Source organism: Microtus oregoni, unplaced genomic scaffold (genome assembly GCF_018167655.1).
Source record: "Microtus oregoni isolate MIOR12 unplaced genomic scaffold, Mior012 000070F_ref0000104, whole genome shotgun sequence".
NCBI classification, from domain to species: Eukaryota; Metazoa; Chordata; class Mammalia; order Rodentia; family Cricetidae; genus Microtus; species Microtus oregoni.
This window is the reverse complement of record NW_024543977.1, coordinates 3,320,009-3,332,226: the sequence shown is the minus strand read 5'-3', so window position 1 is coordinate 3,332,226 and position 12,218 is coordinate 3,320,009. Positions and strand designations below refer to the sequence as shown.

General features: G+C 47.5%; 2 protein-coding genes across 3 annotated transcripts in view; both read right to left on the bottom strand.

The window, feature by feature from the left end:
- Nucleotides 1-7,138, bottom strand: part of Gad2 (glutamate decarboxylase 2) — a 68,877-nt gene extending 61,739 nt beyond the window's left edge. The window contains exons 1-5 of the mRNA XM_041641587.1: nt 6,658-7,138; nt 5,897-5,956; nt 5,571-5,720; nt 4,367-4,600; nt 31-121 (exon numbers count right to left, since the gene is read on the bottom strand). Coding sequence (XP_041497521.1) covers nt 31-121; nt 4,367-4,600; nt 5,571-5,720; nt 5,897-5,956; nt 6,658-6,733 — 611 coding nt within the window. The 5' untranslated portion in view covers nt 6,734-7,138. The remainder of the gene's footprint in view (nt 1-30; nt 122-4,366; nt 4,601-5,570; nt 5,721-5,896; nt 5,957-6,657) is intronic.
- A 3,945-nt stretch (nt 7,139-11,083) lies between these two features.
- The window catches only part of Myo3a (myosin IIIA), a 189,231-nt gene continuing 188,096 nt past the window's right edge, over nt 11,084-12,218 (bottom strand). For both annotated transcript variants that reach the window (XM_041641611.1, XM_041641610.1), the window contains one exon: nt 11,084-11,259. In XM_041641611.1, coding sequence (XP_041497545.1) covers nt 11,154-11,259 — 106 coding nt within the window. In that variant the 3' untranslated portion in view covers nt 11,084-11,153. The remainder of the gene's footprint in view (nt 11,260-12,218) is intronic.

The following is a 12,218-nucleotide window of genomic DNA, read 5'->3' as shown; positions in this document are numbered from 1 at the left end:
AAGAGATTTACACAAAAATCAGCTACTTACATGTTAGTGTTTGCTGTTGATGTCAGCCAGTCTGCTGCCAACCCAACCATATCCAGTCCAGTAGACAGCTGATTAAAGTATCGGGGATGCCCTGAATAAAATGGAATTAGGATTGCAACCAGTGAAAATAAATGTCTCCCAAACACATGTTTTTTTTAATAACTAAAGGATTTTGAGAGATACTTCAGTTACAAGAGATGCCTATTCAGAAATATAATATGCAAGTGTGCCTGTGAGCACAAAGACACAGGATCGTGTGTGCACATGCGCACTCACACTCACGCAACCCTCGCTCTAGCCAGAGGCTATTTAGAGTTTAATAGTTTCCAAGACACTCTCTAAAGATATCCTCTCAAATGGGCCCTTTAAAAATCATATGTACTTTGCAATGTGGGATTACATTACTTCCTACTATACTTTCAATGTAATTGCAAACTAAAATTTTATGGTATCCCAAATCGTTACTCCCATTTGCACTGATTCTGCTAACAGTGCTTTTGTTGAGCTGTTCCGAGAATCAGTCACACCATGACATCCTTCAGGCATGCCAGCATTCATCATAATATCAGTGACAAATGACTGATGATTACAAAGACAGGACAAAAATGAGAAACTAGGACACTCTGCCGAGAGATTTGCGCCGGATTCAAAGGTGATGCGAGATGGCATAGACAAAGCTAACTCTTGACAGTTTTCCCTGTCTGAATTGTGATTATGATCAGCAAAGCCCCCTCCTAGTTGAGATTTAGAGCAGAACTAAACACAGATCTATGAAGAAATATAATCAATGGCTACACTGACTCATTAGAAGGATTATCTAATAAACTTCTAGATTTCTTTAAAATTCTGCAAATGGATTGCCCTCCACATACCCCTGATGAGATATTTATAGCCACGTTTTAAATAACAGCGACAGTCTGTTTTCTCATCTTGTCCCATAAGAGGCTATCAATAAATCCATGTTTTGTTTAACAACAGCAATTTGGGAAGAAGCAAAATTCTGGAAGTAGCATCTGATTTTAAAAGAGGTATCTGTCACTTGCTGGACATCTGTCTGGTGCCTGTGATGTGAGTCTTGTGTCCCAAGTGTGGGCAAAACAAGATAAAGGACAGCACTGGAAAAAGCACATTGGTTATCTCAGGGACTAGAAGTCTCTCTTATCAGCTCTGGGCAAGAGGCTAGAGAGCTCAACAATGGGAACAGACAGCACTGGGAAGGAGCACATTTTAGAGGGAATGGAATTTTGCAACTCTAGTTAATTCTTGACATTACCTCCTTTATGACCTCAGATCATGCCTCCGCCCCCTTTTCTCTCTTCTGCAGGCCCTTTGACTCTGACCTCATCAGTTTACTCATTCAGAAAAGGTATAAAGTCCCTCAGCTGCAGCAGATGCTGTTGCAAGATGCCATCCCCTTCTCTCTGCCTCATTGACTCCCCATTTCATTGTAGCCCGGAGCTGACATCACAGCCCACTTCTCCCTCCAGAGGGCCCTCCACTCTGCTGTCCCAAAATCATTTTTGAGTGAGGAAATCATTTTGTATCTATAGCTTATATATATTTCTAGATGACCCTACCTATTAGCACACAGGATTTAACCCTGTGGAAATTCTGGTATGGTAACCTCTGCACAGAACTGAGAGGATGTCTAAGGTGTGTGCAGGAGCTCTGGACATCAGAACTCCCACTCATTCTGCTTGAACAGATACTCCCCGTGAACTAAACACAAGTCTGGTGCTTCTTAAAGGTTTTTTTTTTTTTTCCACTCTATACAGTTTTTGACCTCGGGCTGCAATTTCATCGGACTCTCTCCTGACCCACAGCTTTCATTCACTGCTAATGATGTGAAACTAGAAAGCGAAGAGCGAGGTAACTCAACAGTCAGAACAGCATGACCTTTGGGGTTCTGGCAGAAACATCACTCTAATTACATCTGTTCTGCTCCTGTGGCCCCTACATGCTGTCTGCAAGGGGTTCCCACTGCATCCATCCAGGGTTGTCTGAGAGTGTGAGAGGCTGCATCTGAATCTAATAGCAGCTCCAGCAGTGCTGGGCATCCTACCGCCCCTGGCTCCTGTGATGTGAGCACTCTGAGAGGACCATGCTCTTTCCAAGCACGGGAAGGCTCCTGCACAGATTAGCGAATGAGTCTCAAAGGATGGTGAGCAAAGGCTGGCACCTGGCAAATGAAACCTGATGCTCACAGCCAGTTGGAGAGGAGCCAGAAATCCTCTAAAACCGCTTTTTGTGAACTGACAACCCGCAGAAGGGTGCTCCTCGTTTTCCTTTGTCTAAGGGCTCTCTTGAAGACTGAAGACTACATTAGCATTACCCTGTTTGGCCACCACAGCTAAAGAGAACAATTCCCGCAGACGGCAGGAAGTGTCTAGATTCCCATCGTTTACTGAAGCTTCTAGTTCTAGCATTTCTCCACAAGTAATTTGAACAGGCATCTCATTTAAAAGTCTTCCTTACTGCCCTTCAATCCTTTCTAAAGTTGGAGGCCAAATGGAAATCGGGCTAAGGACTGTTACCAGAGACGAAGTGACATTTTATAAAATGATCTCTCAAGGGTCAGAAGAATACTGAATGGTAACAGGGAGGGTAACTGCTTTGACGGATTGTGTAGTTCCAGTTGACAAACAGAATATTAACAGCATAATAAGCCATAAATTTGACAGTTGAAGACGAAAGCTGCCGGCTGCTGATGTTTTGAGGTGCTCTTTGGGGATGTATGGAGAGAAGACAAAATATGGCACAAATAATACTGAGATACTCATCTTAACCCATCAGATTTTTGTCTTCACTTTAAATAAAATGCACCACAGCAACATTTGACTAGCACTTTTCAAAAATATAGAGCAAAAAATCTAAGCATTTCATTGATCCTTTCATTCCCCTCGACAGCATTAGAGCACTGGTACACAGAACTATTGCTTCCTTTGACTGGCAGATGCCATGATCTTAACTCTAAATTGAATTTCAAAGATGACCAGCTTTGAAGAATGAAGATGTAAAAAAGGTACGTATTCTTTTTTATTTGTGAGCAACATAAACAACATGTAGCAATTTGCCATTAGTGAATTTAAATGTCAAGTATGGAGGATGGGCTATGCAGAAAAGAATTAAAACCGTTTCTCAAGCTTGCACAGAAGGATACGTGAAAAGTAAGTAGAAGCAGAGTATTAGTCCTTTCATGCCTGGCACGTGTGTCCTGGTTTCCAGGAGGACTAACTGACGATATCTAACAAATCTCCAAAAGTTATAATCCACAGAAATAAATCAACAAGTTAAGCTCATTTCCCCTCATATCTATTTCCAAGTCTTCCAAAATGGACAATAATTACACAATAAATCAGTTTCCCAAGGCGTTTATGCAAACCTTTCTCCTCTGATGATATAAAGAATGTTTGGGGGGGAGGAGGTTAAACTGCTTTTGTAGCAAATGTTCTTAAAATGTTTGTCATTTGTTATACTAATAAATCACCCCAAAATGGTAGCATAAAATATAACATTTGCATGATTAATAATTCCTTAATATTTCACATTTATGAGTTACCAATAAATCATTTTAATTCTACAAATCACTGTAGATCTTTCAGCCTTCCCCTTTCCACCTCAGAAAGGCGTTCATATTTATCACTTATATTTGTTTCATTTTGTATCAAAATGATTAGAGACAATGTAGAAAGAAGTAGAACCCTCAGGAGCCTGTGGAAGAAAGCTTGGGAGGCACTCAAATGGATGTGGTATCTGGAACTACATTGTCTCAAAGGATGCTATGAGAATCAGACATTCTTATTCACGTGCACAGCCAATGCGAAGGAGACAAATCCTTATGTAATACCGCTGAACTGCTAAGCTAGTCTATATTGTGGTGTGTGTGTGTGTTAAGGCTTAGTCACTTGAAGCAACGCCACAACATTCTCCCTCCAGCCTGAAAACTGTATAAGTTGGTTAGTTGGGACTCCTGATCAGTTCTGTGCCAAGACAATTGCCAGCTGCACCCTGGAATTCAGGCTGAGAGGATTGCACCCTTAGTCTGTACAGCTCCCATTTTCTCCACTTTGGGTCACTTCTACCGGCCCCTAGTGACAAATGGTTTTTACAACCCTGATTCATCTCCTGCCACTCTTCAGATTTATACCCAACGACGGCTCTGACATTATCAACAAGGTGCTTTTGGATTACTCTAATAATGACTATGTTTAAACAAATGCAATTTTGCAATATTGAGAATAACACGACCCAGTAGAACAGGAACGATTTTATAGCAAAAAAAAAAAAAAGGAAAATTGCAAAACAAAAAGCTTTATTATTGCTGGTTGCACAATACCTGTTTTAATTGCATATTTTAGAGTTGTTTGGCAATGCGTCAAAATTTCCTCCAAATTTTGTGGTTGGTCTGCTAATTCCCAATTATATTCTTGAAGAAGCTCGTTGGGGTAGTGGAAATCAATTACTTTAGTTGATCTATCGAAACTTTTCACCACATACTGAAGCAAAATGTTCATAACATCTTGCAGAAACGCCAGAGTGGGCCTCTCTCCATCGCACGCTGGCAGCAGGTCTGGAGAATGGAATGGAAAGGGTCCTTTAGACTTTACCACGCAAAGATCCAGGCAATTGTGGATCAGGCAATTTTTCTTCGAGTTGAATTTATTGGCACTGGATTCACAGTGCTTGGGAGGGAGGTTGGGGCTAGGGGGATATCTGGGAGTTGGAGAACAGATCTGGTTTAAGGGCTAGAAGACCCCGTTTCAAACAAAACCCACATCATCTGGAAACACAAGTAGACAAAACCTCCTTCAGAAATTAAATTTTGCATTTTTATTCCTAACATAGTATCTTGTTTGGTTAATCCTTTTTTTTTAAAAAAAAATACAAAGGCTGGACTTGTCTGTTTCACAGGCTTTGTCCTAAATGTTACGAGTATTCGTTTCAATTGTCAAGACTCCACGTGGGAATGTTTGAGAAATGCCTTCGTGCAAACCAGGAAAAGTCAATCTTGCCAAGTCATTATCTCTGACTTCTGAAGGCCAGATGTTGTCAAAGTTGGGGCGTGTGGGTGTGTGTGAGCGCACTTTCATGCTGTTTGGGAGACTGGGAATCATGCAAGCTGAGGTAAAATTTAGCGCCCAGGGCTCACGTAAACAGAATCTTTCCTCAGTGAAATCACGGTTACAAATTGCTCTGAATCCAATCGAACATCTAAAAAATATCCCGGTGATTCCGAGCTATCTGGGAGGGCACTTGGAAATTTGCTCTACTTAGAGACTGGGGCAGCGCAGAGAAGCACGGACATCGGGCGCAAGCCGAGGCCACAGCCACCCTCAATTCTCAAGGCTGCGCTAGCGCCAGGCGTTGTGGCCGCCAACTCCTGTTTGGAAACGCTAGGGCCGGGCTCTCGGCGCGCTCCAGCTCCTGTACCCAATTCCACGCAAGATTCTCAGAGGGCCCGCCCCCACCATCCACTGGGTGCCTGGGGGTCAGACGTCGCCGGGGAGGAGCGCGGTCCCGGCCAGCCAGCGCCTTTTTACCTGTTGCGTGCAGAAATGCGTAGTTGACATCCGCTTTGGGGCAGCTGCAGGGTTTTTGGTCGCAGGTGCAGGCGACCTTCCGAGTCACCGCCCGCGGGGCCACGCTCCCGCCGCTCTCCGCTGGCTTCTCAGAGTCTCCATAGAGCAGAGCTAGACAAGGACACGGAGCGCGGGGCCTGGTCAGCCGGCGACAGTCTGGTTCCTGCATCCCCGCCCATCCGCAGCCGAGGACTCGGTGGAGGCAGGTTGCAGGCTCGGCGACATTTCCCAGCCAGCCTTAGCCCCCGACCTTGCCCGCCCTTCTTCCCAGCGCGCCAAACACTCACCGCACAGCTTGTTTCCGATGCCGCCGGTGAACTTTTGAGCTACCTGGCACCAAGCTCTTGCTGCGATCGCCAGGCAGAGGGACAGCGAAGTGGAAAGAGAACAGACGGGCGAGTGAAATTTCGTTCCAAGTGAACGAGGTCTTTAGTGAGGAGTCTGGGAATCCGGCTCCAACCTCGCGAGCAGCCGCGGGCGACTCTGTTCTCAGCAGGTGGGGTAGCTCGGGGGAACCTGACTCCAGGGCTAGCCCTGGCTTCACCTTGTCCCGTGAAGAAAGCCACACCACCGCCCTTCGCACTTGTTCACCAGGTGCGCAGGTTTCCAGACCCTCACTGCTGCGCCAGAACTGTCTTTCCTAGACCCCGGGCTACCCATTTCGTCGCGCTTGCCTTGCAGACCCTAAACTACTCCCCATTTCGTCTTTCTTTGCCCCATTCCTTCCCTGTCGAGAGGTCTCAAAGCAAAGCCCCCCCCCCCGCCCCACTTCGTCCTTGAAGTCCATCGATTCCCTCAAACGCTGCTGTCTTTCAGGAGTCTATGCTTAGGGGAATGGGCTGAGACATCCTGGGCATCTTCCCGGGGGACAAAAGACTGCCGAAGTTTGGGGTTTTCATTCAGTTAAGGACTTAACCAAGGTAGTAGGGCGAAGCGTCCGAATAAGTTTCCTGTTGCAGATGCCAAAGCTCTGATCATCTGCGCAGCCCTGCAAATCCCAAGCCCGCTATCCACAACGCTCTCCCGCTCCAGGTCCCTATTGTCCTACCTGTACCCGGGTTCTCGGGATCCCCAGAGCCATCTTCAGATCCGAAGGACCAAAAGCCGGAGCCGGGAGAGGCCATGGGCTCTGCGAGACTGGCGCTGGTCACCTCCGAGTGGATGCAGGAGAGCTGGCTTCAGCTCGACCCAGCACGCGCGTGCGTGTGTGAATGTGTGTGTATGTGTGTGGCGGGAGGAGGGCAACGCTCGGGGACTGGCGCGTCCGCGAGACGAGGGTGGGTGTCACACAGGGACAGGAAACGTGCTGTCTGCGTGTGCCGATGCTCGTGCGTGTGTGTTTGTGTTCCAGTCAGAGCGTATGGACGCGGCTGTGCGGTTCGCAGAAGCTAAATAGAGAAGTCGCCAGGATCTTAGCAGATTGGAAAGTGGAAAGGGCCCAAGAGATTTTTAGGGAGAGGGAGCTCGGTGGGGAGATGAGGGAGTGACGGAGGGGAAATGGAGGAGCGGGATCGTGAGGTGCGAGGCTGTGCGTTGGAGCGCGAGTCAGCTGCGGGGGAGGGAGTCGTGCTTGCGCAGGGCTGACCCAGCCACAGGCGCTCCCCACTTCCCGCTTCCCACTTCCTGCGCTGTCCAGGGTGCTACCGCAGCCCGCTGCACGCTGGCCCTATAGACCAGGGAGACCTTGGAGGGGCTGGAAGGGTGACCCAGACCGATTTTTACGTGTGCATCGATTGGTTCATTGTTTGAGGGCTGACTCTGACTGCGGACAAGCAAAAACCGTTCTTGAGCCCTGCTTCCTCTTAACCAGCGCCGAGGTCGCTGTGACCTCAAGAGCCCAGGCCACCTGGCCGCAATCAGGCACACCTTCAGAGCGTAGGGAAGGTACCAAGGAGGGAGGGAGGTGGGCCGCCTACAAGCCGACGAACTCATTTTATCTCCTTTGCAGAGCCTAGCGTCTGCCTGCTGAGCTGGGTCCCCAGACCCACTGTCCAGATTTTGACTGAAGGCTGAAGAGAAAGACTGCTGATTGAAGCAATTAAAATCCACGCTGGAGTCTATCACTGAGGACCTCCGGCTGGGAAAAATTAAATAAATAAAACGAACAGAAACTTCTTGAATAGGAACGGGGGAGAGCTGACACAGCCCACAGGATTGATGGTTGATGGGGGAGGGGATCCTGTTATTAGGTGACCTTGGCCTATAGAGGAGTGAAACAGCCTACTGTTTGTGTGTGACACAAGCACGCGGGTGCGTAGGAGGCATGCAGGGGGGTTCCAAGTGAGCAAACCAGACTTCCCAAATATCAGAAGAAAATGCATTCCCTCTTTTCAGGGGGACTCAAACCAATGACCTCTCGTACTCAAAAGGAATCCTTAAGGTCAGGACGGGGGGGGGGGTGGGGGAGGGCGTGGATTGCCTAAGAATATAAAATTGTCAACTTCCAGGTCCAGAGAGCAGTAGTTCAGCTTTTTCTAATACAGAATGAAACGATCCTTTCTGTTTTCCTTTCCCTAAAGGTTCGTAAATAGGAGCTGCACCTTGAGGATTTGGGGCCCTTGGACTTCAATCTGGTCTACACTGTAACTATGACTCCGGGCTTATGGAGAGCTCAAGAAAGACTGGCAGGAAAGCGCTGGTTTCAGCCATTCCCAATCGCCTTCCCTGGGCGCCCTGGGCTAGTGTTAGCCTTTTCTGTAGTCCCCAAAACCCTTCATTCCTTCTCTGAATTTTTAAACAGGCACCAAAGCAGGGACCCTGGAGCCTTCTGTCTTGGCGACCAGGGTGACTTGTTTTGTTAGGGATCCTGAGACCTGGGGTGGCTTTGCAGACGCCCAAGTCTTGGGTCTCCAAGTGCATTCTCTCCCCAAAGCTTTATCTTCTTCCCACGTGTCCGAATCCAGGGGCCCATAGAGGAGCTAGTTAGTGGATGCCCGCTGAAAGTGCAGGATCTCTGGTTGCAATTGGCACTGTTGGGTGCAGCCCGAGGCTGCCTCTAAGCTTGCTCTGGCGACAAGCAGGAGCATGGCCAGGGAAGGCTGTAATCTTGAACCTAGGGCTCAGCTTGGTCAGTCTTTAGGGCACTCCGGGACTGATCGCTTCAGCTGGCAGAGGCAAAACCTCCTGGAATGCCTTGGCTCCGACGTCTGCTGGGCGCTTGCTCCTTCAAGCTTTGCCGATAAGACTCGGGTTCTTTGTTTAAATCCATACCAAATCCTGCAAATAATTTGCTTCAGGCCAGCTGGCTGGGGTTGAAGCTTTTTTACTATGGATGAGTGGTTTGAAATAAAAAGGTTCATAAACACACACACACACACACACACACACACACACACACACACACACACCTTCCAAGGAAGAAATGGAAGAAAACAACAAGAGGAAGGTAGAATCTCAACATCTGAATTTAACTTCTTCAAAAACAGTGACTTAAAACGGTGCTGTTTAAATGCAATTAAAGCTCACAGCCTCGAGTATTTTCAAATCAAATGTTGTTTTTTACATTAAGAAATATTATTTTTTGCCACTCCCCACTTCAGATGCAAGTGGGATTGGGTTTGTCTTTTAAAAATCCATCTCTTCCTAGACAGCAATTTGCTTTGTAAATTTTTTCATTCCCGCAAAGAGCTCCCCCTCCTCTGGTTGGCGATAACAAAAGAGCTCATGGAGGTAATAATTACAGCCATTAGTTGACAAAGGAGGCAGTGCAGACTGGGAAGGCTGTTACCGGGAGAAGGCTTTCCAGTTAATGTGGGAGACCCACACCCAAATCTCCAGCATGACCCACAGGAAGGTGTCCTGGGACCACCCATTTCTTGTCTACAGTGCATCCAGAAATCCCTGTGGCAGGTGGGACCAAAGAAGAGCATTTGGTACAAGTTTCCCGTGTCCCTTTGGGGCTTAAATATCGAGGGACCGAGAAAGTATAGATGGAAAGAAAAAGGGACGAAAACAGCTATGACCTTGCAATCTTCCACCAAGGGCTGGCTACTTCCTTTTTCAGTTTTACTTAACCAGGAGTGCAGGGGCTGGGGCAGAGCTGTTTGTAGCCTCTGTACCCAGAAATTGGATGCCTTTGCTGATACTCTTGGGAGGACTTCAGTATTGAGGGGCCACTGGAAAACAGGATTGAAGGATGACAGGCAGAGGAGCAGGGCTACTCCTTATAGTACCTGCTCCAGGTGGAGTGCAGGAGCACAGAAAACGTAGCCAACTCAGGGCGCCCTACTCCCCCCCCCCCCCCCATATCGGTGAGCCCTGCGGTTACGGTTTCTTGTGTCAGGTACCGGTCCTGCCGTTCTATCCACACGTTGGCACATGACAGGGTGACTCCTCTGTCCTGTCTGTCTGGTCCCAAACTGGAGTGGAGCTAACTAGAGTAGGAGAGGGGAGAAGAGCACACTTGGATTTGGGGCGTGGCCCTGTCACAGCAAGAGGCTTCTCCTCAGCTGGATCCTATTTGTAAGATGAACCCTACAGAAGCCCAGGTCTGGGGAGCTTTATGGGCCCACTCTGCACAGACCCTGACAACTCTTGGACACAAATGTATCAGCGCTCTCTGGTTTGTGTTTTGGGCAGCAGAACCCTGACCTAACCTGACCAAAACCTGTTTGCTCATCCAGTCCTCACTGGAATCCTTCCTGTACCTTCTTTGCCCGCGCAGGATCGTGTAGACCTGGTGTCTTTCATGGAGGGGTTAAACCTGGAGGATCTCTCTCTCTCTCTCTCTCTCTCTCTCTCTCTCTCTCTCTCTCTCTCTATCTCTATCTCTATATATGATATATATATATATATATAGTCAAATGGTAAGGAAACTCCTGCTTCCTACCCGCTGCCCGTTTGCTCACTTTTATGTGGCCAACTTCCAAGGAGGAGAGGTTACTTCAAATCTGCAGAGGAAGAGACCTTACTATCTGACAGTTCTCAGCCTGAGGACCAGTGCCAGTGTGGTTGGCCAGGAAGGCTGTGTGGGCGTGGGTTTGGAGGTTCCTCCAGGATTCTAGGTTCAGTTTAAGGTGGGCTATTCTGTACAGTAGCTGGGGCTGGGGATTAGCTTCTGAAGACAGCTCTCATCTCAGCTTCTGCCACCAGCCCAGCTGTATACCAGAGACAGAGCCCCCAAGGCACAAGGCAGACAAGCCCTTGTAAAACACACTTTCTGAGATGCTTACTTTATTTTGTAATCTTACTAATCAAAAGAGGAGAAAAAAAGCAAGTTTTAGATGAGTTCCCCTTCAACGTTCTTTCCACTTTGTTCTGGCATATCCAAACAAGGTCCTGTGAAAGTCTTTTCAAGAAAGAAGAAATCTCTTAAATCATTTAAAAATGAGCAAGGGGGTGGTGACAGCCCAGACACAGTGGGTACCTGAATCACAAACAGTGGAGTCAAGTGGTACATTAGGGTGATGGGGGCAACTGCAGGTGGGAGACATCTAGAGGTCCAGTATCTGGAACTCTCCAAAGGGGTTTAAGATTCTAAGGGCACCTCGCTGTTGCTATGGTCCTTGTAGCATCTCAGGGTTCAACACTTGAACTCAGTAGGGGCTACAGTTGCTGCATCAGGCGCTGGCGCTGGGAGGTTTTGCGCAGGAGCCTTCTGTAGTCATAGGGGTTGGCAGAGATCTCCTCGCTCCCATTGGTGGTCCAGCACCTGCAAGTCAGACAGGGTCTCACTGTCAATGGCAACTGCTAGCAGTGGTATTTCCAGATACCCTCCCAGGGCTAGGCGATCCTCTTCCTTGCGCTATCCACCAACCACACACATTTAAGAAGACACAACCAAAATGTCAGGCTAAACGAGCCAACTTAACTGGCTGTAAAGATGCTCTGCAGCTTTGCAGAGTTGAAGCTAGTGGCTTTTGTGTTTGGATGAGAGCCAACCACGAGAAGATAGAGATCACAAAGGCTGGCTTTGTTTGGAACAATAATTCACAGTTAATACAAACATACTTACGTTAGTGCTTTATTTAGTTTTTAAGAGACTTTCATCAATCAAGAAGATTCAAGGTGTATAATCTGAAATTTTTGGTGGTGTTTTGTTTTCTCTTTTTCGAGACAGGGTTTCTCTGTATAGCCCTGGCTATGCTGGAACTCAGTTCATAGTCCAGGCTGGCCTTGAACTCAGAGATCTGTCTGACTCTGCCTCCTAAGTGCTGGGATTAAAGGCCTGCAACAACACCACTCTGCTCACCTTCTGGTCTTTTAAATCAAATGTCTCTTTTAAACACTCCCTCAATCTGAATAATCACTAATCACTCTAGTAGGAATAAAGTTACTGCTTGTTCTGTTGACTTTTCAAGGTTTCTTCTTCTTCTTCTTCTTCTTCTTCTTCTTCTTCTTCTTCTCCTCCTCCTCCTCCTCCTCCTCCTCCTCCTCCTCCTCCTTCCTCCTCCTCCTCCTCTTCTTCCTCTTCTTCCTTTTTCTCTTCTTCTTCTTTTGAGACAAGGATCCTCTACTTAACCCAGACTACACTGTACCTTGTACTGTAGACCAGGCTGGTTGAACTCAGATCTTTTTGCCTCTGCCTCCTGAGTGCTGGAATTAAAGGCACGTGCCACCACAGCCAGGCAGGTTTCAATGTTTTTAATGAAACTGCTTTACTGGACCCAC